At 45.9% G+C, this 23,970-nt stretch overlaps 1 protein-coding gene across 2 annotated transcripts in view; it reads left to right on the top strand.

Moving 5' to 3' along the window:
* Positions 1-23,970, top strand: part of PPP2R5E (protein phosphatase 2 regulatory subunit B'epsilon) — a 143,885-nt gene that overhangs the window by 110,697 nt on the left and 9,218 nt on the right. For both annotated transcript variants that reach the window (XM_004584489.4, XM_004584490.4), the window contains exons 6-12: positions 14,510-14,640; positions 14,813-14,872; positions 15,732-15,840; positions 17,841-17,894; positions 17,996-18,046; positions 18,822-18,941; positions 22,247-22,374. In XM_004584489.4, coding sequence (XP_004584546.1) covers positions 14,510-14,640; positions 14,813-14,872; positions 15,732-15,840; positions 17,841-17,894; positions 17,996-18,046; positions 18,822-18,941; positions 22,247-22,374 — 653 coding nt within the window. The remainder of the gene's footprint in view (positions 1-14,509; positions 14,641-14,812; positions 14,873-15,731; positions 15,841-17,840; positions 17,895-17,995; positions 18,047-18,821; positions 18,942-22,246; positions 22,375-23,970) is intronic.

A 23,970-nucleotide genomic window follows, 5' to 3' on the forward strand; every position in this document is an offset into this window, starting at 1 on the left:
TGTCTGTATACCAGGAAGCAGGAAGTACAGTTTCTGATTTTGACTGTGTGGCACCTGACAGATTCCTGGGGTTCAGTTCAGCAGAATGTGAGGGGCAGGCCAGCTTCAGAGACATCAGGGCTCAGAGGCCCTGTGCGTCCTGGCTAGCATGGTTGAATGGGATAAACGCAGCTCACACATGGAAGGGACGTAGGTGCGACGGCTCATCTGCACCCTCTTGCCACGCTCTTGCAGGACAGGGACAGGTCACTGAAGCTGCTGTACATTCTGGGTGCTGTGGCTCACGCCTTGACATGGGAGGCTCGGGGTGCACGGGGACTGAGATGACAGACACGGCCTGAGTCCTTCCTGCATCCCTGCTGCAGTTGGTACATGGCCCAAGGGAGCAAGCATCGTTTCAGAAAAATTTAAGTGGTAAATGCTAAATCTGTGCCTTGTATTGGAAAACTGTGTAATATGGAGGGACGCCTTTTGCATGCTCTCAAAAGGTGATCAGGCTTGTCCAAGCTGATGCCCTGAAGCCTCGTTGTGATTTGCTTCCCTGTGACACGAGGCAATGAGAGGAATAGCCCCTGTGTTTCAGCACCAGTGAAAGAGCAGGATTCTCATATTTTTGGTGAATTCCTGTGCCTGAGAGAATGAGGTAGTGATTGTCCGGAAGGGCCTGCGTTTAGTTGGGAGGGAGACCTATGCTGAAGCCAGTGCCTTGTACAGAAGGCCTGCAGGACCCGGCCCCGAGTGCTGTCCATGAAAAACGGTGCCTGGGACAGGAGAGTGCAGGACCAGCCACTAGGCAGATCCCGGCTTGCAAAGGACACTCTTTGGGTGGCATATTCTAGTTCTTTGCCCAAGCAGTCTTCTCTGAGACACTTTTCTTAGTGAAGGAATGCCACACACATAGGCAGCTCCTTCCATTTTTTTAGAAATTCCTTTCTCCCTCCCTCTCTCCCCTCCTTTCTTCCTTCCTTTTTAAATGGTGAACCTCACTATGTTATGGCATCATTTTTCCCAGAATGGTTTCACTGTATTACTAGCCCATACATAACCTTTTTGGTGTTGGAAAACCATTTTTTTGTGTTCTCATTTTTTTTTTAATCTAATCATTGCAACTGAAATGCTGAAAGCCTTCTTCCTGGTGACAGTGAGTGAAGTGGAGGTGGACTGGTGTCTATGAAAGGCAGCCTCGACTCCCGCTTCATTCAGTTATTGTCAGACCCCCCCCCCCCCTTCCCTTTAGGGAAACAAATCTAGATATTTGTGTGACATTTTCTGATGTTGCTAGATTCTCTTGAGGATGAACTATACCCAGTGGCTCACTGCGTCCAGCCTATCAGCTATTAACTGTCAGTTCTCTATTGTAGACCGAGTATCGAGTCAACCTTTTCTCATTGTCAGCTTTTGAAGCTGTCAGCATCTTTTGGATATACTCTCATGTATCTTCTTAAAAATTTTATTTTTAATATTGTTTATATAGTTGAGGGGATGGGGGGATGGACACCCCTATGGCTCTCCGATAAGGGTGGGGAGGGTCAGAGCCATGGAGGAAGGTGGGTGGGACAAATGTTGCAGGTTTTCCCCCTGTGTGGGCAGCAAGGGAAGGGGAGGGTGCAGTGCTTGCTGTCAGACTGTATCAGCGCCCAAGTATGGGGGAGATACCTTAGAGACCCTGAGGTGGGGGACATGTTCTGAAACCATTACTTGAATAATTTGGGTTGTTTTGAGACATTGTCAGCTTTGTGGATGCAGGTTAGGAAAATCTTTCCAAGGTCTGTTGGCGAACCAAACCCACCTTACTGCATCCATAGACCCAGATGCTTGCTGCGAAGCTTGGCCAGAGGGTGCTCCAGCCGTCTGCTTTCCATCTTCTGATGAGGCACTTGATGTCCTCTGCCTGCCTGGATGATCTGGCCATCATGTCCCTTGCGTACATTTGGGCATGCTGTCATGGCATCATGCGCAGGCATCAGCAGCTGAGGAGGCCCAGTCCAGACACATGCACTCCAAGCTTGGACCACATACATTGTGATGCTCCCTGTGGCCAGGATTTGAGTCCAGCCATCTGGTTGCAGAGTGTCCCAGAAACCTCCCCTCGGGTGATCTCAGGCTTGGTTCTTGTGTGCTGCAACAATTACAGGGTCAGGTTCTGTCTGTTACCTGCACTAGATACAGGTGCCTGGTCATTTCTCTCCCAGCCCCATCTCTTATGCGAACTGATGGGTGCTGCGGCGTAGCCAGCCCAGCCCACCACAGACCTGGTCCTCACTCACCAGCAGGTGCTGCGGCCTAATTGGGACAACTCCCGAGATCCCCCACCAGACTTGCCCCGCAGTTTTTCGTTTTCTGGCATGTACTGTAATGTAGCTTAGTCTGTCCCACATCCCATCTAGCTCTCATGCACACCTATGGGTGCTGTGGATTAGCTTATTCCAACCCACCCCCCGACCTGATCCACACGTGTGCTGATGGGTGCTGCTGCCTTACCCAGCCTGGCCATTCCCGGCCCTAGCTCTCATGGTCACCAGTGGGAGCTGCTGTCCACACTGTCATGGTGCTTGTGTGTTTGGTACCTAAGCATGGCTCTCTTATGTGTGGTCACTTGCATATTTCTTTTTGCCAATCAGGAGCATTTACTTTGTTCCTTTGGGTACATTTAGATTCTCTATAGATGTTTAATGATCTCCAAAAGTGTTTCAGAGATCTCAGGTGCATAGTTTACTGGATTTAAATATGGTTTCTATAGCAGCTGAATGTATTCTGTACAGATTTTTCTCTGATTTTCATTCCCCTGTCAGTGAATACAAAAGCAAAGTCAGAATTGAGCTATTTTCAAGTCATGATGTAGTGGAAAGTTAGGAAGCCCAGGGATTGAATCTGACTCCCCTGTGTAATGCTAAGTGTATTTTAGGAGCCAAGAATGTGAGCTGTGGGGTCAGATGAAACTGCATTCAAACCCTGGCTGTGCTTGACTTTCAGCAAGTTTGTGCACTTCCTGCGCAAGGCCGAGTTTTTTCATCCATGACATGAGGCATAAATGAAAAGCTCTTAAGTACTGTAGGAGACGCCCTAAAGTTGACAGCTCGGTTCAGTTGGCAGTTCGGATACAAAGCCAGGATCTCTCCCTCCAATCTTGAACAGGTATTGAACTCTCTGGGCAGCTCTGACTAGTCTGAGCCACGTTACCCTCTGTAAGTGGTGGGAAAACTCACCTCTGGGACAACAAGTCACGAGAATTAGGCTTGTTTTAAGACAAAACTATATAATTCATAAAAATGTCTGCTGGCGTAATAGTTGCTTCTTAAGTATTTTTTTCACATCTTAAATTATCTGCCCACATTGGTAGGGTATCTTATTTTCTTGATTGCAATGTTAATTTTAAAATTTCTAAGATGTAAGAATCCATCCAAACATTAAAAGCTTGCAAAGCAGGCTTGACTGAATGCAGAAATGTTGCAGAGGGAAGACTTGCCAAGGTAAAGACCGGCACACAGCCCCCAACCCCTGATACTATTTACATGCACTGTGATGCTGATGAAGGAGGTTGGCACTATGGCAGAGTGGGACATGCTAGGGCCAGGGAGGGTGAATCCATATCCCAAGTCCTTTTTCTTGCAGTGGTGTCAGTCCACTGTCTTCACCACTTGAAACCTTTGCATGGCAGGTTAAGATTCCCGCACCCGAATTGTGGAGGACACACTCAGACCATAGCAACATTCAGTAATGATTTTGGAAGGAAATTGTTTTCACTATCTGAAAGCGTGTGGTTATTTGTGATCCTCGTTTTCTTCTTTTTTTTTTAATGTCTCCCTTTTGAGTTTAAAAACTGAAGCGCATTAGGTTATAATCACTAAGAATAGTAAAAAGATTTCCCTTGCAAGTAGATTCTCATTTTATTGCCTTGTATTTTTCATTGACTTAAGCAGACTTTATGCAATTAGCCTTCCCAAGACTATTTTCATAGGACAGCACCATTCTTTTATGCCCAGTCATTGTTGTATTTCTTTCCTTTCAGTATTTGTATATGTCCTTTTAACTCTGAAGTTCAGAAGAAAGCTTCCTGTGTTTCCTTAGGATTATTTTGAAATACTTTGTGTTTTTCTTCTTCATCAGGAAGCAGTGTAGATGGGCAGTTAAGTGACTGTTTTGAATTTAGGTTCTGCCATTTTTTTAGTGTGTGACCTTGGGTAGAAGGAACCCTGTTCACTTGAGCTGGCAGCCCTGCCTCCCAGGGTGTGCTTTGGCAGGAACCTGGAGGTGGGAGCTGGAGCTGAGAATGGAAACCAGCCACTTTGATAGATTTTAGCTGATATCTTAACTTCTGGGCTAAACACCCACTCCAGGTTTTGTAGTAAAGAGTAGCATTCTTGAATTTCGTTGTAATTTGTATTAAGTCTTAATTTATATAACCTTTAGTATTTTTCCACGTACTCAGCTAAGTTTTTCTTTTCTAGAAAACTGTCAGAAATTTATCAGAGAGCATATTACTAGTGATGTTGTGTTTTATGGTAATGTTTTTTTCCATGTAGGTAACTTGGTAAACTACCTTCTATGGCTGTGTGTAGATTTTCCTAGGTTTATGGAGCAATTTTGACTATGCTCAGTAAAGGCAATTTTCATCTCTGTTGGTGTGGTTGGCAAAGCTTTTTTTAGGGGTACCCCTCCCCCTTCTGTAGAGCCAAAGGAGTTACCAAACCTTGAATTATTTCATTGGGTGGATTATTATGGCAAAAATTTAGCAGGATATTTGTAAAGATTGCCTTCAACCACTCTGCAAATCTGAAAACCAGTCCGTGGTTGCTAAGAGACAAACTATTCAAGTATCCCCATAAACATATGTACTGCTGGAGATTGCTATTTAGTAATTTGTACTTCTCATTTGCAGTTATATTTAGCTGAAAGGTACTGTAATTATCATGCAACTTATGCAAATCATCCAGCCTGTCCTTACAAGTGACCTTTTGTTATTGTGTTTTTAAAAACTCAAGACAAATTGTACTTGACATAATCCAACCTGTTAAAAATTCTTAAATCTTAAAGCTGAGATAAATTCTGAGTCCTTGTATCTCAGCTTAAATACAAAGAACTATTTTCCATGCACATTTCTTGGATATACCAAAATTTTATACTTTTTTTCCCCCCTCAGGCTCTGTAGCGAATAAGGGTTATTTGTACCTGGAGTTTGATCAGATAACTCTTGTCAATTTACCAAACAGTTTTTAACAACAGGTAACCCTAACCCTTCATCCAGGGCCAGCTTAATGGGGTGTGGCACCAGACCCTGTGCTTGGTTTTTCATGTTCTGCTGCTGTTGTCCTCAGATTCTCGGTGCTTTTGGAACAAGGGCACAGTGCCTGTTCAGTTGCACTGGACTGCGCAGATGATGTGTATACTCCTGCTTGTACCCCCCCAAGATATTATTTCCCACAATTTGTTGAAATGTTGAGCAAGTTGATTGTTTTAAAAGTTCAAATTATAGGATTTCCTTGAATAAGGCAGCATGCTCATGGGAGGGAAATTGACTTCTCTAGTTGTAAAAAGAATATCTAAAATCAGTGGGGGGGGGGAGTCAAAGCTTGTGTGTGACTTGGAAGAGATATTATTATCATTGAAGATTTATTTATGTTTTAATTTGAAAGGCAGAATTACAGAGAGGAAAGGAGAGAGAGAGAGAGAAATCTTCCATGTGTGGTTCACTCTTCAAATGGCCACAACAGCTAGAGGTAGGCTGGCTCACAGCTGTGAGCCAGGCCAGGAGATTTTTCTGGCTCTTCCACACGGATATGGGGACACTGCTTTCCCAGGCACGTTAGCAGGGAGCCAAATCAGAAGTGGCATGCCAGTGCCGAAGGCAAAGGATTAGCTTGCTGCCTCCAGGCACTGCCCTTGGAGTAGATGTTCTTACTTGTATGACTTAAAGCGTTGAAGTTCTCACACTAGGAACTGAAGTCAGAGTAACTAGAAGCTTTAAGCTATGATCTTGTCATCTACTGTCCACATGCACTTAATCACTAGTTGCCCACAGGTCACCTCACTTCCTGGGATGGTTCCCCTGGAGGTGTTGTGGCCACTGGCCCCAATTTCTGAGTGTTCATTGGTTTCTCCATGTGCATTATGTGACCAGGTTGAAGCTCCTCAGGTTTCAGGCCAAAGCTGCAAACAGAGCCAGGAATCTGGGTTCTTGTAGCGTTCATTCAGTTTGTATGAAAACATTTTGGAATACCAGTTTCATTGAGTGCCTACTTTGGAATTTCTCTTGTTCTCTAAAATCTACAGTCCAGAGAATGAGACAGGCAAGTTCCTTCTTTTTTGTAGTGGGGGTAACCAAGTTTTGGTTGAAGTTGTTTGCTCTTCGAGGATTTTAAAAAATCGTCCTAACAAAGTAATGTCTATCTTAAACATTCAAATGCATTTACGTAGTTTAAAATGGAAAACAAGAATGTCTTGCTTCATCTTCTCTAACCCAGAGTTCCACTCCCAGGAGCTGACCGTGTCCAAGTGGTTTGGTTGTTCCGTGTGTACTTAGGTCTTCATTTCTAAACAGCATGCTCCGTTTGATTTTTCTAGATTGTAGATGTTACCAATCTCTTGACTGCCAGGTGGTAGCCATTTTATGTCTCCCCTTAGATCTCCCTCCTCCTTATTCAACTTAAATCATATTATAGGATTTCAATCATATAAAAATTATGATATTGTTGTAGTAGTATTGCTATACATATTGTTCCTATCTGGAACACGAGTTGTACTTTGTTTCTTGTAGAGTTGTGTCTTAAGTCCTGATGTTAGTACTTATTTTTCACTTGTTTGCTGTATATTGGTCAGTAGTTTATCTCTTAGTCCTTTGGGAGCAATATCTAGCTTTTCTCTGTAGACTACATGGTAGCTAATTCATCTGTTTAATAAATATTTTTGAAGATTTATTTACATTATTTGAAAAAGAAAGAGTGAGATCTTGCATCCTCTGGTTCACTCCCCAAATGGCTGCAGTGGCCAGGCTAAAACCAGGAGGTAGGAGCTTCATTGGCTCTCCCATGTGGGAAAAGGGGTTCAAGGATTTGAGCCATCTTTTGCTTCTTTCCCAGGTACATTAACAGGGAGCGGGATCAGAAGTGGAGCTGCTGGGACTCGAACTGGCACCTGTATGGGATGCCGACATTACAGACAGAAGTTAAGCTTACTCTACTACACTGAGCCCAGCATTTTTTTCTTGGAACCTCCTTTTTAGATCTTTGGTTATTCTACTGTATATAAGTTTTCACTTGTCTAAAAATGCTGCACCCACTTATTTTTTAAAAATTACTTATTCCTGTTTTTGTTAATGATGTATTTATTTATTTGAAAGACAGAGTTACATAGAAAGGAGGGACTGATGATCCATCCACTGGTTTACTCCCTAGATGGCCAGAATGGCCAGGCCTGGGCTGATCCGCAGCCAGGAGCCAGGAGCTTCTTCCAGGTCTCCCACAAGGGTACAGAGGCGTGAGGATTTGGACTCTACTCCACAGGGAGGTGGATAGAAAGTGGAGCCACCAAGACTTGAACTGGCACCCATATGGAATGCTGGCGCTGCAGATGGAGGCCTGTCTTGGTACATCATGGCACCAGCCAGCCCCATTTATATTCATTTTATTTGAAAGAAATAGGGAAAAACAGAGAGAAATAATATCTACCCTGCTAAGCCAGGGCTGAGTCAGGTTGAAGTCAGGAGCCTGGAAATACAATTCAGTTCTTTGTGTGGGTAGCAGGGACCCACTATTTTGGGGAAGATTTATCTATTTTTACTGGGAAGTCAGATACACAAAGAGGAGGAGAGACAGACGATGATCTTCATGCTCTGATTCACTCCCCAAGTGGCCACAATGACCACAGCTGAGCTGATCCGAAGCCAGGAGCCAAGAGCTTTTTCTGGGTCTCCCACATGGGTGCAGAGTCCTGAGGCTTTGGGCCATCTTCCACTGTTTCCCAGGCCGCAAGCAGGAATCTGGATGGGAAGCAGGGCTGCTGGGATTAGAACTGGCGCCCATATGAGATCCTGGAGTGTGCAAGGCGAGGGGGCCAGGCCGGGGCCCACAGTTTTGAGCATCAGCTGCTTCCTTTCACAGTAAGAAAGAGGAAGCTGAATGAGAGCTGAGACTGAAGTCAGGCACTCTAACATGGGCTGGCAATGTTCCAAGAGGTGTTCTATCTGTTCTGACAAATGCCTGCCCCGTACCAATGTTCTTGACAATTTGTCTAGATACTAATTTATAGGTCGGTACCCATAATCTATTAGAAATCTTAAGGAATTCCTTTGTTGACATCTAGCTTTCCATGTTGGTACAGCAGGCCTGCTTTATGGTGACTGATGTTTTTCTGTGAATTTTTGTGATTTGCTCTTTGACCCTGTGTCCAGAGACTCTGGAGTCACATGCCTTGCTGTTGTAGGCCTGTATTTATTGTTCATTTATTCATTTATTGCTGGGCCATATCTGTACTGAACATCCATGCCTTTTCCCTGGAACATGAAAGTGAATTCTTTTTGAGATAATGTCCTTGTTTTAGCTTTCTGTATTTCTTTCTTTGTGTCTCTGAACTGATTCTTGTTTGTGTATTAGACTTCTGGATCAGTTCTCTAGTTTTCTGATAACTGGTTTCTATAAAAGTGTGTGCTCATGGGTTCGTTGTGTATTTGCATACTTGACAACTGGTATTTTTCAACGAGATAATTGGACAGGTGTTGCCATTTCATTGAGAAACCATTAAATGTTATTATATCTGTATGTCTTTCCTCTTGAGATTGTGAGTGTTCCCATAGACCTTCTGATCTCTCATCCAGAGTTGTAAAGTGACTCAGGGGAGGTGGCTGGCAAAGGGCTTACCCTTGATTGTACAGTTGTTTATTTAATTGTATTAGTTTGAATAAGCACACCATTTAATGGTATGATTTCTCCTAGACCAGACTTCGGTTGGGAATCTTGAGTGCACTGCACTCAGAGATCTGAGAACTTTGGCACTGCTTTCTAGAGACCTTCAGCCAGCACTCCACAGTTTTTCACTCCCTTTCACACTCACCGTAAGGCCTGTCTGGTGCCTTCTGTTTGTAAGCTTTTTAAGGGTCCTCTGATATGAATTGCTGTGTGCCTGTTGCTGTCTGCTGTCTGAATGGGAAAGCACTTAGCAGAATGGAGAAAGAGCGAACTTAGGATAGTCACCTCTTGTCCTCCACTTTGAAAAGTCTGTAAATATGTATTACCTGCTCTCCTGTCTCCTCTACTCTGTGGGTTTCTTCCCTTTCCGCCCTTGAGTATCATTTCAGGGAGGTTTAAAGAGAGGTACAATCCTCCAGATACAGCCGGAAGACCCTAACTGTCCTTCCATTCTGTCTTTCTCATTTCATTGTAGTTTTATTATAAAGTTCAAAGAAGGTTTCTTTGGTAAGCAGCGCATGGAAGGGCTGGTTTTTGTAAGCCTCGAGTTGTGTGTGGACAGGTCCGTCTTTGCTCTGCAGTCACCTGGAAACTCTCCAGGCTTCGACAGCGAGCCATTGGACACGGTGAGCGGCGCCGTTGACCGCCATGCACTCAGGTGCTGGGTTGTATTTCTCATACCTTTTCTTGGTGGGAATATACAAATGCCTAAGCACACCCATTCTGCCGTGGGAATGAGCACTCAGCCAAGTCCCCCTTCATTGTCCTATGCAGATGTAGCTCCATTTTCTGGTCTCATAAAACCATCAAAGGTAATATGTCCTATAGAGCAACAGGAAAAACATAGTTCAGTAGCGTGACTCTTGCTGTCTCATAAAACATGATACTTTCAATAATTGTGGCTTTGTAAATTGGTTCGAGTTAGGTGCCTGTAATACATTTTCTTTGAGGGCCTAATGGGGACTTTGTTACATTTTATTTAATTTCTATGTTTTCATTATACTCTTAACAGCATAAAGGATAGTTGTTTTAAGTTGTACTAATATTACACCCTCTCAAAGTTTGTCTTATGTTGATTCCAAATTACTCATTACTCATTTTGCAATCCTTAAAATTAGAAGCCAAATTACAAAATAGAACCTAAATGTTAATTGTTTTCTTCAAAAAGGAATGGGAGTTGGGGGTGGAGGTTATATCATGTGGGAGCATATTTACCAGGTATTGTGACCATCCGGGGCCTTTTCTGACTAAGGTGGCCACATGTCTTTCTTTCCTAGATGGACTATTCTGGGAGAAGGTGTTATTAAAGTGCTTGCTGCCTCACTAGTGGGATCTGAGAATGTCTAACACTGTGTGTGGCCAGCAGCGTACCTTGGTGCCTCTTTATCCCTTTCACTGCCATCTGGGCAGAGAGATGGCAGCTTTTTTTTTTTTTTTAAGATTTATTATTATTGGAAAGCCGGATATACAGAGAGGAGGAGAGACAGAGAGGAAGATCTTCTATCCGATGTTTCACTCCCCAAGTGAGCCGCAATGGGCCAGTGCCAATCCAATGCCGGGAACCAGGAACCTCTTCCGGGTCTCCCACGCGGGTGCAGGGTCCCAAAGCTTTGGGCCCTCCTCGACTGCTTTCCCAGGCCACAAGCAGGGAGCTAGATGGGAAGTGGAGCTGCCGGGATTAGAACCGGCGCCCATATGGGATCCCGGGGCGTTCAAGGCGAGGACTTTAGCCACTGGGCCACGCCACCGGGCCCAAGATGGCAGCTTTTAACACGGTCCTCTTCCTTTGATAGGCTGCTCCTGAGGGCATGCGGTAGTGACTGTGCCCTGAACCCTGTGGCCCTGCTTTTACTCCTCATTTCATTTCCTGTGGTCACTCTGGGTATCTGGCTCTCTAGGGAGCCTTTCCTGACTCCAGAAAGAGTAGATGTGCCTCCTATGGATTTAGACAGCGTCAGAACCGCTGAGCATGCTCGCGTGTACCAGTGTGCTCCATCAGTAGGCCAGATGAAACCAGATGTGGTGTCCGCCTTGCTCATCATTGCCCCGGCTCTTACTAGATGGCAACAAATATTTACTTGAAACACTTGTTTGTTTTTTGAGTGGATGCATGACAGGCGTTGTATGGCAAAAAGCGAACGAAAATGGGGTCCTGATCACTTTCCATTTTTGAAGACTGCTTCAGTTTGTGCATCTAGCCAGATTTGAAAGGCTGCTTTTGTTCATACGTCTTTCATTCAGAGAAAAGCAGCAAACAAAAGCGCATCTGTTTTAATATAGCTTTCTAAGTTCTGCTTTCTCAGCCTGAGGTCATGCTTGTGATTGTCTTACTAACTTTATTTCTTTTCTTCTTAAGAATATTTACAGTTCTGCAACTGTCCCCACAGCATTTTTTTTTTTTAAGATTTATTTTATTTTTATTGGAAAGTCAGGTCTACAGAGAGAAGGAGAAACAGAGAGGAAGATCTTTCATCTACTGGTTCACTCCCCAAGTGAGTCGCAACAGCCAGAGCTAAGCTGATCCAAAGCCAGGAGCCTGGAGCCTCTTCCGGGTCTCCCACGCAGGCGCAGGGTCCCATGGCTTTGGCCTGCCCTTATCTGCTTTTCGAGGCCACAAGCAGGGAGCTGGAAGGGAAGCAGAGTATCCAGGACATGAACCACTTCCCATATAGGTTCCCGGGGCATGCAAGGCAAAGACTTTAACAACTAGGCTACCATGCAGGGCCCGTACTTTTTTTTTTCCCCCCGAGATTTATTTACTTGAAAGGCAGAGAGAGCGGAGTGTCCCTCATCTGTTGGTTCACTTTCCATTTGACTACAGTGGCTGGGATCAGCCTAGGATAAAGCCAGGCGTCAAGGACTCCACCTGGGTCTCTGATGTGAGTGGCAGAACTTCAGTATTTGGGCAGCGTTTCGCTGCTTCCTGGGTTCACTGGGAGGGAGCTGGGCTAGAAGTAGAGTGGCTAAGAGTGGCCCTTAGATGTGTATGTATGCATCCCACATGGCAGCTTGACTTGTTGAGCCCCTCCCCCCGCCCCCGTCATCATCATCCAGAGAAGCCCATATTCAGTCACTTCTCAGTCTTTTTGTTACATGCATGTATATATTCTACATATGTCAGATAAATTAGATCATACATTAGATAGAACTTGTATGTCTTGTTTTACGCTTAGCTTGATGTCTAGAAGGTCCACCTGTGTTGAAATACGTTGTCAGTTCTTTGTTTCTTATTCATGGCTGAAAAATATTCTGCTGCAAGCGACCCCTTTTTGTTCATGCATACGTTGATGAACATTTTGTTTATTGTACTCTTCAACTACTGTGAATGTGGTTGCGGTGAACACTTGTGTAAAGGTTTGTGGTGAACATGTGCTTTGAGTTCTGTTGGGTATATACCTGGGAATGAAATTGCTTAATCAGATGCCCGTAACTTGTTGGAGCTGGGCTGTGGTGGAAGATACTAGTCAGCAACTTAACCCGGGACTCCCTCCGGGTGGCAGGAATGCAACCTTGTAGGCCATGACTACTGTCTCCCAGGGTATGTATCAGCAAGAACGGGAATCCTGCGCACTCCCGTGAGAGATGTGCAGGCGCCAATCGATGTGTCTAACTGCAGGGCCTGGGAAACTGCCAAACTATTTTCCATAATGGCTATTTCATCTTATATCCTTAAAAAAAATAGCAGAGTTACACTAAGAAGGAGAGACAGAGGGAGAGACCAGTTTTCCATCTCCAAATGGCTGCGAAGATTGGGGCCGAGCCTGGCTGAAGCCAGGAGCCAGAAGCCTGGAGTTCCTTCCTGAGCTCCCACATGGGTGCAGTGCAAGCACTTGGGCCATCCTCCTGCCTTCTCAGGAGCGTTAGCAAGGAGCTAGATGGGCAGTGAAGCAGCAGGGACTTTTGAACTTGTGACCATGTGTCATGCTGGCATCACAGGTGGCCCCTTAACCTGTCCCTCATTTTACATTCTTGCCACAAATACACAAGTGTTTCAGTTTTCCATTTCCTTGCCAACATTTCTGTCTTTGTAGGCATCCAGTGAGTGGTAGCCCTAGGTTTTCACTTGCATATCTACACTACTTAATGAAATAGAGTACCTTTTCAGGTGTTTACTGGAACATTTAATCCCTTCTTTGGGATATGTGTATTATTATTTTTAAATCCTTTGTTTTAAAATCGGGGTTGTCTTTGTTGCTGAGACTTCACACATGCATTTTGGATTCTTCTCAGATACGTGGTTTGCAGAGTCTTTGTGCCATGCTGTGGATTGTTTTCACTTGCTTTATGCTGTCCTTTGAAATGTGAATATTTTTAATGTTGATCAAGACTATTTTTTTCTTTTTGTTACTTGTGCTTTAGGTGCTTAAGAAGTCATCACCTAATTAGGATTATGGAGATTTATTCTTATGTTTTCTTTTGATTGTATTAATATTGAGTTTTTAACTTTTAAGTTGATTATCCATTTTCAGTCAGTTTGAGTATTTGGTGTGAGGTAAGGGTTCAGTTATAAACTTTTGCATGTTGATATCCAGTTGTCTCAGCAGCATTTCTTGAAAAGATTGTTCTCTAAACCTCATAGAAACTGATGTGGCAATTTGGTTGCAAATCAATTAACCACAAATGTGGGGATTTATTTTTAGATTCTCAGTTCTGTCTTATTGATCTGCATGAATGAAAATGCCAGCATCACAGTGTCCTAATTACTGTAGCTTTGTGCCCAATTTTGAAGTTGAAGGCCTACATCTATCCCACTTCTCTCCAACCTTGAGATTATTTTGGTGTTTACATATACATTTTAGTAACAGTTCATTAATTTCTGCAGAAGCAAAGTTGGGGTATTTTGTGAAGACTGAGTTGTCTTAGTGATACTTTTATTTGAGCAAGACTCTAGCCGTTGCGTATGACTAGGTAGTGTGATCTCATTTTGAGTATACGTGAGGTGTTATCTCGGTTCTGTTGACTTTAGATTGCAAACGATTGAGAACTTAAAACATGCTGTTCATGTACAACATTCAAGGAAGTACTAAATGTTCACTTCAGTGAATATTTAGGAAGTAATATGCACACCTGTGTAAAGAGAGCCCAGATCTGGAAAGCAGACACTGCCTGTGTGATTGGGGCCTTTTCAAAAAGTGTGTGCTTTGGTGTAGATGGTTTCCCAGGAGTTGGCCGGGTGCATTTATTGATATCAGGGATTGTGCACCTTTGCTGCTTGGGTTCATTTCCCAGTTCTGCCACACACAGCCGTGACACCGTGCTGCGGTGACTTAACCCTTGTGTGTCCTGGTTGCCTTGTCTGTGAACTGGGACTAACGCTGCGTTGTGGCAGCCGTAGGTTTAACCGGTTGGGAAGTTGATGAACACAGCAGATACCGAGTATGTGTTACTCATGCTGATCCTGGCTGTCACTCGTGTGTACCTCTTCACTAGACTGCAAATGTTTCTCTGATTTGCCACTGGATTCCCAGAGACTAGCACCGTGCTTTGCAGTAATCCCCAGTGCGTTCTTAGGCGAGGGAAGGACTTTGGCTGCTGAGTGCTGCCTGGGATCCCCGAGCGCCCCGCAGCGCTGCCTCTGATATGGCTGTACTGTCTCTCTTTGGAAACAGCTCCTGGAGCTCTTTGACAGTGAAGACCCTCGGGAGCGGGACTACCTAAAAACAGTCTTACACAGAATCTATGGCAAGTTTCTTGGTCTTAGAGCATTTATCCGAAAACAGATAAACAATATTTTTCTAAGGTAAGTGGAGAGTCGGTTGGGGGAGGGGGAAGGGGGAGGGAGGAAAAGCTCTGGTTGATATTTTTATACAAATATGAAGTAAACCCCAAATATTTAAACATGGCGTACTGATTTCTTCTTCGTCTCTCTACCCTTCTCTCCCTTCCTTATCGTCCTACTTTGTCTTTTTAAGGTTTGTTTATGAAACAGAACACTTCAATGGGGTAGCTGAACTGCTGGAAATATTAGGAAGGTGAGCACTTCTTGGCTGATTGCTAATCCCAGGTGGCTGTCATTCTGAAAATGAGGTGCAGGTGGCACAGTGGAATGCTGACTGTACGTCAGGTTCTCTCATTTGGGCCTAGCATGTTTCCCTGTTGATGCTACCAGACATGATTTCATGTTCCCTTTCTTCCACAATGATGTGCTGGTAATCCCACTGGGGGAGCTGAAGGCGCTAACAGTTCATTGATTACCTTGGAGGAAACAGAGGCACCTCCAGCTGCACTCAGGCCGGCTGCTCCAGAGCCTGTGAATGTCATGTGACCTTTGCCATATCTGTCGAGAGCAAGCTTCTCTCTGATCAATAGGAAAGCTTGCCATTCCTTAGAAATCATGTACCAGGTACAGTTCTCGAACAGCTGCTGCCTCGAGTGAGTAGAGGAATTAGTTAGGAAAAGATGGCTGCCACGGGGGTTTGTACACGCAAGGGAGGCTGGTGGGGTTGCACGGTGTTCTCTGGGGGACCTCCCTTGGCAAGGCAGACTTCAGGAGTGGGGAGAGTGAGCGTGCCTGGAAATGGGAAACGTAGTTTTGAAAGAGGAAGTGAGCGAGGCAAGTGATGGTTTGGAGAAGAGAGCAGGGGTTCTGAGAACAAGCTTTGGGGAGCGTTCTCCCTAGTGTTAATGTTAGGCGTTCATAAGCAAATTCATTTCTTCTCTTAAATATCCTTCTTACTTAGAAGGCACTGTCTGAAGTGACTGAGAAATCCTGCATGGAGCTGGGTGGGTTTCCAGCCGTTCTAGGCAAATAAACTATGCAGACATTCTCACGGGGCGGCTCGTCTGAGTAGCTGTGGTGACTTGCTAACGGATGTCTCTTCTGGTTCCTAGCATCATCAACGGCTTTGCTTTACCTCTGAAGGCAGAACACAAGCAGTTCCTGGTCAAAGTGTTGATCCCTCTGCACACCGTCAGGAGCTTATCACTCTTCCATGCACAGGTAGAACTTGGTACAGCTGATTTTAGAAGCATACCAAACATTGGAAAACTTTTCTGGTTTTCAGTAGATATTTCCTTACTTTTCAAGAACTCATTCCAGCTGAAAATGCTCCTGGAGGGAAACAGAAATGTGCGCTGTTTTCTCTGTGCACAGGAAAGTCATGGGGTCATTTTACAGTGGGCAGAGCCTTTATCTGTTTCTTTCGTGGAGAAGTTCAATGACTTTCTCCAAGTTCACACAACTACATGTGAATAACAGTGCATAAAAATGAGGGTTTTACAGATTTAGATCTTTGGTCGTATGCAATCATTTTTTAATATTCTTAGCTGTTCTATCTTCATCTGCACTTTTTTTTACACTTTATTCATTTTATTGGAAAAGCAGATTTCCAGAGAGGAGGAGACACAGAAAGATCTTCCATCTGCTGGTTCACTTCCCAAATGGCCGCAATGGCCAGAGCTGAGCCAATTGGAAGCAAGGAGCTTCTTTCTGGTCTCCCATGTTTTGTGGGGTCCCAAGGCATCGGACTATCCTCGGCTGCTTTCCCAGGCTGTAAGCAGGGAGGTGGATGGGAAGTGGAGCAGCTGGGACAAGAGCTGGTGCAGTATGGGATGGCAGCACTTGCAAGGTGGAAGATTAGCCAGATGAGCCAACTCACTAGCCGCCTCATCCTCACTTTTAAATCACCCTATCAGTTGCCTTTTTGCCCGCTTGGAGTTTATTTACCGTTTACTGCTCACTTTGTACACAAAAGTAAATGCAGTGAAGCAGTCTGTTAGTTTTTTTTTTTTTAAGATTTATTTATTTTTATTGGGAGTTAGATATATAAAGAGGAGGAGAGACAGAGAGGAAAATCTTCCATCCGATGGTTTACTCCCCAAGCGGCCACAACAGCTGGAACTTAGCCATTCCGAAGCCAGGATCCAGGCGCTTCCTCCAGGTCTCCCACACAAATGCAGGGTCCCAAGGCTTTGGGCCGTCCTCCGCTGCTTTCCCAGGCCATAGGCAGGGATCTGGATAGGAAGCGCGGCTGCTGGGATTAGAACTGGCACCCACATGGGATCCTGGTGTGTTCAAGGTGAAGACTTTAACCTCTACTCTGTCATGCCAGGTCGAGTGTTAGTTTTTTTTTTTTTTCCCCCCTCATTATTTTAAGAAACACTCTGTCTTACTGCTACTGATGTGTGTGCTAACCCTGCCTTGCATGGTAAGGGTGTTACTAGAGGGTAGATGAATGATAAAGTGTACTTTTATTTTTAGGATTTCAAACCTCTGACTCCCCCTCCCTTATCCCACCTTCAATAGAAGTGTTTTGGGTTTGCTTCAAAATATGTTTTTCTAATGTTCATTCCTTTTTAAATGTGAAATTCTGTGTTTTGAGGAAGAACTAATTGAGACAGTCGTCAAGATGTTGGTGTTTGTTAGGGTGGGTCTTTTACAAGTGTTTCACACGTCTTGCCTTGAGTTTTTGAAATGCAATATTCCGTTTCATGCTTCTGTAAAGGAATTTCTAGTGAGCCACCTTGGGCTCAGACACCAAGCTCCACATCCCCCGGGACAGGACAGTCCCCAGTATCTCGGTGGGCTGGCGCGGTCTCTGCACCCTGGGTGCCGTTCCACACTGCCAGCCAAGTTTGTGTGATTGGCTGCTTCCCCCTGTCACCCAGGACTGCTGCCTCAGGAAGCCCCTGAGATGTGGCTGGGGCTGTGTCTAGCTGCGACACTTCACAGTCTGCTCCTCGTTGGTTGCCTGCTTCGGGTCTCAGGACCCTTCCTTGGGGGAGGGAGTTGAACTCCTGGAGCCTTGTTAGTGTCAGTCTTTGGCTTGAAAAAGTAGCTTTTTATTTTGCTTTATACACATTTTATTTGTATGATAGTTAAATGAATGTGAAATGTATTAAAACCAAAGTCTTGGATCTTTTTTGGAAATTTTAGTAGCACATGTTAAAAGAGCCTTTGATGAATGTAGGATGTAAAACATTATCTTTTTCTCTCTGCAGTTGGCATATTGTATAGTTCAGTTTCTGGAGAAAGATCCTTCACTCACAGAGCCAGTAAGTTTTTTTCCCTAATTTAAAAAAATTTTTTCAGAGAAACTACTTTTCCTGGAAGTACATATGAGAAATTATTCTTTTTTTCCCCCTTTTCATTTTAGGTTATTAGAGGGTTAATGAAATTTTGGCCTAAAACATGTAGTCAAAAAGAGGTGAGTGCTTCACGTCCCAGAGTGTGAGGAGCTTGCTAAGTCCGGTGTGGAGGGTCCGGGCCGGAGGGTCAGGTGTGGGGCTCAGCCGGGCTGATGGCTGCAGTCCGCTCTGAGCAGCATGGTGGCTGTGAAGGCTCTGCTTGCTGGTCATGATGGCCAGCCTTAGCGGGGTGACACAGCTGCCCAGCAGGGATGACAGCACAGTGGTGGGGTCCGGAAGCTGATCCTGGGTCTTCCTTTGCTGAGCTGCACAGCCTCAGGCAGCCAGAACGCAGCCAGCTGTGTGTCCACTTGTTCTGTTGAGATAACTTGGCAGAAAGTTCCTGGGGCAGTGTCTTGGTGGTCTTGGGCCTGGTGCGTCCTGGAGGAGCACCAAGCACATGGTACGGCTGGGCCTGTGTGGCCAGTGGCTGCATGTGCTCGGCTGGGCCTGCGCTGTGGACACCAGCATCCATGCGGGGAAGGGGCACACCCTTGCTGCGAAGTCTCCCAGGGGCCTTGATGCAGTATGCAACTGCTGTGTGTTCGTGTAACATACACGGCTAACATTCTTTTCCCCATAAAAGAAGTATAATTATACTTTCAGTGCTGTAGGGACAAGTCCAATATCATGAATTCCTTGTGAACATCCGACATGGGTTAATGCCTGGCTTATTTATGTTTGGTTTTTATATCTAAGTTTTTCTTGGCTCAGAGCAAGCTTTCCTTAATCTTTGTTGTTTGTAAGGATTTTTAATGAGGCAAGTCACATGTTGTGTGTTGCCTGTACTTGCAGGTCATGTTCCTTGGGGAGCTGGAAGAAATATTGGATGTGATCGAACCTTCACAATTTGTAAAAATTCAGGAACCTTTGTTTAAACAAATTGCCAAGTGTGTATCTAGTCCCCACTTTCAGGTGAGTTCTAATGAGAGTGTGAACCACAGCAGCCTTCCTGCTTAGCGTTTATTCTGGTTGAATTGTCTTTGTGTTGAAAGAGTTAAAATGGACACTAACTACTTCCTGGTTTTTGTTTACATTTTTCTCATGTGATGATAATTCTACCAACAGCTCTCTTTGTCCCGAGCACCTGGCACGTAGCAGCCACCACAATGTGCATTTGGTGTTGTAAGTTTCCCGTAGTGTTTTGCTGGGAGAGTTCAATGTTTTTATGGAGTTACAAACATGAACACCAAAGCTCAACCGTGGTAAAATCACTTTCCTCAAATAAATTGCTGACCAAGAAGTGAGCTGATAGGATTCTTCTTGTAAGAGTACTAACTAATGCTTCAGGGGAACGCGAGAGCCCTAGCCATCTGCAGTGTCAGCTCCTTTACCAACATTATTGAAAAACTTTGAAATATCCTAGGAAGCCTTTTTGCCTGTTTTTCAGTGAGACTCAGAGATGTGGAGTCTGTTTTTGATCCTGCCTTTAGTTTCTTGGGAAAGCCCGGAGCCTTCCGGTGGCACCACACTGCCTCCTTGTGGCCACGCGGGGAGAACACTGGGAAGGCGAACCTGAGCCTCTCTGCAGCATTGCTGTAGTAACACAGCCAGGGGGCAGGTCAGGGCTCTGTCCGGCAGCTCTCTCACCAGAGCACAGCTGACATCCGACTGTGGACAGGGACCTCTGTCCACTCGGCCTGCCAGTGCAAGGGCTGGTCAGACTGGGGTCTGCTGGGGAAGACTCATCGATGATCTGTGCCTGTCTGCACCGTGAGATCATCTTGTAGACGGCAAGACTGCGGCCGCTCTCGTTTCAAGTCTGACCTGCAGACAGCGTGTCAGCGCTCTGATTCGGGGCTTTCTAGCAGTCGCGCTTCACATGACTTGTCCAGATGCTAACAGGCGTGTCTGTCTCGGTGACAGCAGGACAGTGCGCAGACTGGCGTCTGCGTGTTACGCAGGGCCTGTGGTGCTCACGGGCCTGTGACGACATGGAGGCCCAGAGGGAATCTTTGCAGTGAGCATGCGCGTGTCTCAGAGGCTGAGGGAGGAAAGACAGGGCCCGGACCCCCTCGCTCTACTCCAGCCCAGTGATTGGCCTCTTGCTGGTGGCCGTCGGGCCAAGGTGCCAGCTGCATGGGGGGCTCGCGAGGCCCTGCATTTTGTCACCGGCTCCTCACTGTGTTCCTTATCTCTGTGTGTGTACGCAGAGAGAGGTGCCAGTCCCGTCTGATTAGCATCTCATCCTCGTGACCTCACGCGACCTTAGTGACTTCTGTCCAGTGCTGCGTCCAGCTGGAGCCACACCAGGGTTGGGGGCTTCCACAAAGTCTGTGGCAGTATGCATTCTGAAACAACTGTGCAAGGGTTACAGAACTTCCCTGCACCGAAGTAATTTTCAGTTTTGTTCATTTGAAAGGCAGAGTGGAAGAGAGAGAAAAAGACAGAGAAAAATCTCTGTTATTTTACTCCACAAAAGCCCCCAGCGACCAGAGCTGGGTCAGGTCAAAGCCCGCAGCTGGAAGCCCCATCTGGGTCTCGCACTTCCTGGGCAGTGCAGGGACCCAGCTCCCCGGGCCGCCGTCCGCTGCGTCCCAGGCCTGAGGGCAGAGGCCTGGCTCAGAAGTCAAAGTGGGTTCATGTCTTGGGCTCTCTGATATGTGATGTGTAGGGGGGTCTGCAGCGACAGCTTCACTTGCTGCAGCAACACCTGCCCCTCAAGATAAATGTTCTAAATGTAAACGTTCATTTCAAACATGCTTGTTTACATATTTAAAAGAGTGACACGGAGAGAGCCTGCGCAGTTTGTCTTCTCTCCACTGGTTCACGCTGTGCAGGGCTCTTCGGGCTCACCACGCCGAGCCGAGAGCTGGCCGCTCCATCCTGGACTCTCACATGAGTGGCAGGGCACGAGCCGCTGACAGTGAGGAGGTGCAGAACACAGGCCTAGGAGTTGGCCTCGCTTGCCACGTGACCTTGAGCCTATGAGTATCTGCCCTAAGTCATGGTCCCGAGCTCCATGCTGTCGGGAGGAGTAGCTGAGCGGGTGGGTGTGGGACTGAGCCCCGTCCTGGGGTGTCAGACACAATCACTGAAGGTTCGTCGCTCCTGTTATTCTCAGATTCTAGTCCCCAGCAAGTCCCAGGATTTTTTTTTTTTTATCCAAATGTAAATGAAAAGGTTCTCATTTTGTGATCTGTATCATTCTGTCCTCTTCTAAAACACAGTAATCATAATTTCTTGATGTGTATGATAATGGGAAACAACGTTTTTCCTTAATCCATGTTATATGGGGAATCTCTCTTACAGATTGGAGGGTTTTTTAAAATTTTATTTTGGCCATCTTTACATTGTTGATTAGGGCAAAAAGTTACAAGGGCTAAAGGGACTATTGAGGAGAAGCCCCACCCAGTCTCCCACCCACCCCAGGTCCCAGATGTAGGGCATACTCTGAGATCCTTTCTCAAGTGGTCCCGGTAGTTCACCAGTTATGCATTGCTGCCAAAATTGAAGGGTTTTTAAAAATGATCCTTTGGATTGGTTAATCCAGGGTGTGCTGTTTGTGCCTTACACATAGCGTTAGCGGCTGTCCTGGTGAGCTAGGGGAGGCAGCTGAGCGGGGACGGGTGCAGACAGTGCCCCGGTCCTAGCCTGCCCAGGAAGGGCAGAGCCTGACTCCTAGACCTGAGTCCCCACCCTTTACTAGCTCTGGGAGCCTAGGATAGGTGTCCTGGTGCCTCCGAGCCACCAGGTAATCAGCTAAAAGTGACCGCAAAGATACCTCGGTTGTGGCAGCTGGTGCCGTGGGCGGGTGCCTTCCACCTGCAGGGCAGGCACAGTGCCAGGCCATGGGAGGCGCTTCGTAAACGTGGCTGCTGCACAGAGATGGACTTTGCTCAGCAGCCGGCACTGAGTGCCAGCCGGGGCCAGGCTGTGGTTGGTTAATACGTGAGCCTCGATCAGAGGGGCTGTAAGGCAGGTTAAATTCATTAGGAAATGCTGTGGAACACGGGCTTATGTAGGAACAATCTGCAATCAGATAAGGAGAATGTAAAATAACAGGAAGGAAAACATACCTTTCTTCCTCCACATTGATGAAGTGCTTTGGGACTTTGTGAAAGGTTGTTAGAAAAGATAAGGTGTGATTAATTGAAATCTGATTATTGTGAATGAAAGTAGTCTTTTAAACTGCTTTTGTTTTGAAAGATTATAATTCTGTTTCATCTTTGTTTTGTCCTCGCTTCTAACACTAACATTTTCTTTTTCTTTTCCCAAAGGTGGCAGAAAGAGCACTCTATTATTGGAATAATGAATACATCATGAGTTTGATAGAAGAAAACTCTAATGTTATCCTTCCTATCATGTTTTCCAGTCTTTATAGGATTTCAAAAGAACATTGGAATCCGTAGGTTTTCGGTTTTTTAAAATTGTTTATGTTCATGTGCTGGAAAAGCGTAGGGAGTGGGCGGGGGTGAGGGGCAGAGAGAAACCTTCCTGACATCCACTGGTTCGCTGCCCAGATGTTCACAGCAGTCAGGGCGGGTTAGGAGCTGGGTCAGGAGCTAGGAGCCAGAACCAGGAACTCCGTGTGGATCGTCCACCTGCCGCGCCAGGGCCCAAGCACTCGGGCCACCACCGGCTGCCCCCCAGGGCGTGTCAGAAGGCAGCCGAATCAGACCCAGCTGGTCACAGTGGTCACAGCTGGGCCAGGCTGGAGCCAGGAGTTCTGTCTAGGTCTCTCGTTGCGTAGCAGGAGCCCAGACGTTTGAACCGCTCTCTGCTGTTTTTCTCAGCCTGTTAGCAGGGAGTGGGATTGCAGGTGGAGAGCTGGGGATTTAAGCCAGTGCCCATATGGGATGCCGGCGCTCGTAAGAGTGGCTTTACTGGCCACACCGCAGTGTGGTCCCCGAATGTGCTTTCTTTTCATTTTTAGAATTTATTTATTTGAAAGGCAGATATACAGAGAGAGGAGAAACAGAGAGAGAGAGAGATCTTTCATCCACTGGTTCACTCCCCAAATTGGTCACAGTGGCCAGAGCTGAGCCTATCTGAAGCCAGGAACCTGGAGCTTTTTCTTGGTCTCCCACATAGGGCTGGGGCCCAGTGAATTGAGTCATCTTCCACTGTTTTCTCAGGTAATTAGCAGAGAGCTGGAATGCAAGTGGTGCAGCCATGACTTGCACTGGCACTCATATGGCATGCCAGCACCACAGGCAGAGAGTTAACACACTACACCATAGCACTAGCCTCCCCAAATGCACTTTGTCGTACCTCACTTAGAACCACCAGACTCGGGGTTTATTGACTATGTGGCTTAATTTTTATGACTGCCTTTCTCAGTGGTATTAGAAGCACATTTGTTGCAAAATGGAAGGGCAGTGGCTTTTAGCCTCTAGTCTGAAGCCCCGAGCCCGTCATGGTGCATTGTCAAAGGTTGCCTGTGACCTGCACCTCCAGTTGACAATCTGGGCTGCCACTCTGTGTGTGCCCTACTGCTCAGCCTGCAGCCACCCTCAGCAGCGTCCAGTCGTCTTAGCAGTGTGCACGCTGGGTCAGCAGGGGGCGGGAGTGGATGGTCTGATGCTGTCAACCTGCTGCCTTTCCAGAGGCTCCATGGCGTACCCTGAGTGGGAACTGTAAGTGTACGCGTATGCTGTTTGTGCCTGGGACCCACTGCTGGCAGCATATGCTTGTCACGTTCTCAAATCTGAAAATTCTGAAATACTGCAAAATCTGAAACTATGATTTCTAATTTGACCTCGGAAAGTTTTGCATTTTGGAGATTTTCAGACTTCTGGCGTTGGGATGCTCAACTGATTAAAAAAGAAAGTCTATACAAATATCGAAATCTGAAAACCTCTAGCATCTGCACTTGTAGTCTGAGGTATTTCAGATGAGGAATACTCATGTATTTATAGAGTTTTCAAGGGGTACTGGGAAGTCTTTTTCTAGGTACTAAAGAAAGCAAATTTATACTTTTAATTTTCCCTGATTCTGCTCC

The sequence above is a fragment of the Ochotona princeps genome, chromosome 26, assembly GCF_030435755.1.
Source record: "Ochotona princeps isolate mOchPri1 chromosome 26, mOchPri1.hap1, whole genome shotgun sequence".
Classification (NCBI taxonomy): Eukaryota; Metazoa; Chordata; class Mammalia; order Lagomorpha; family Ochotonidae; genus Ochotona; species Ochotona princeps.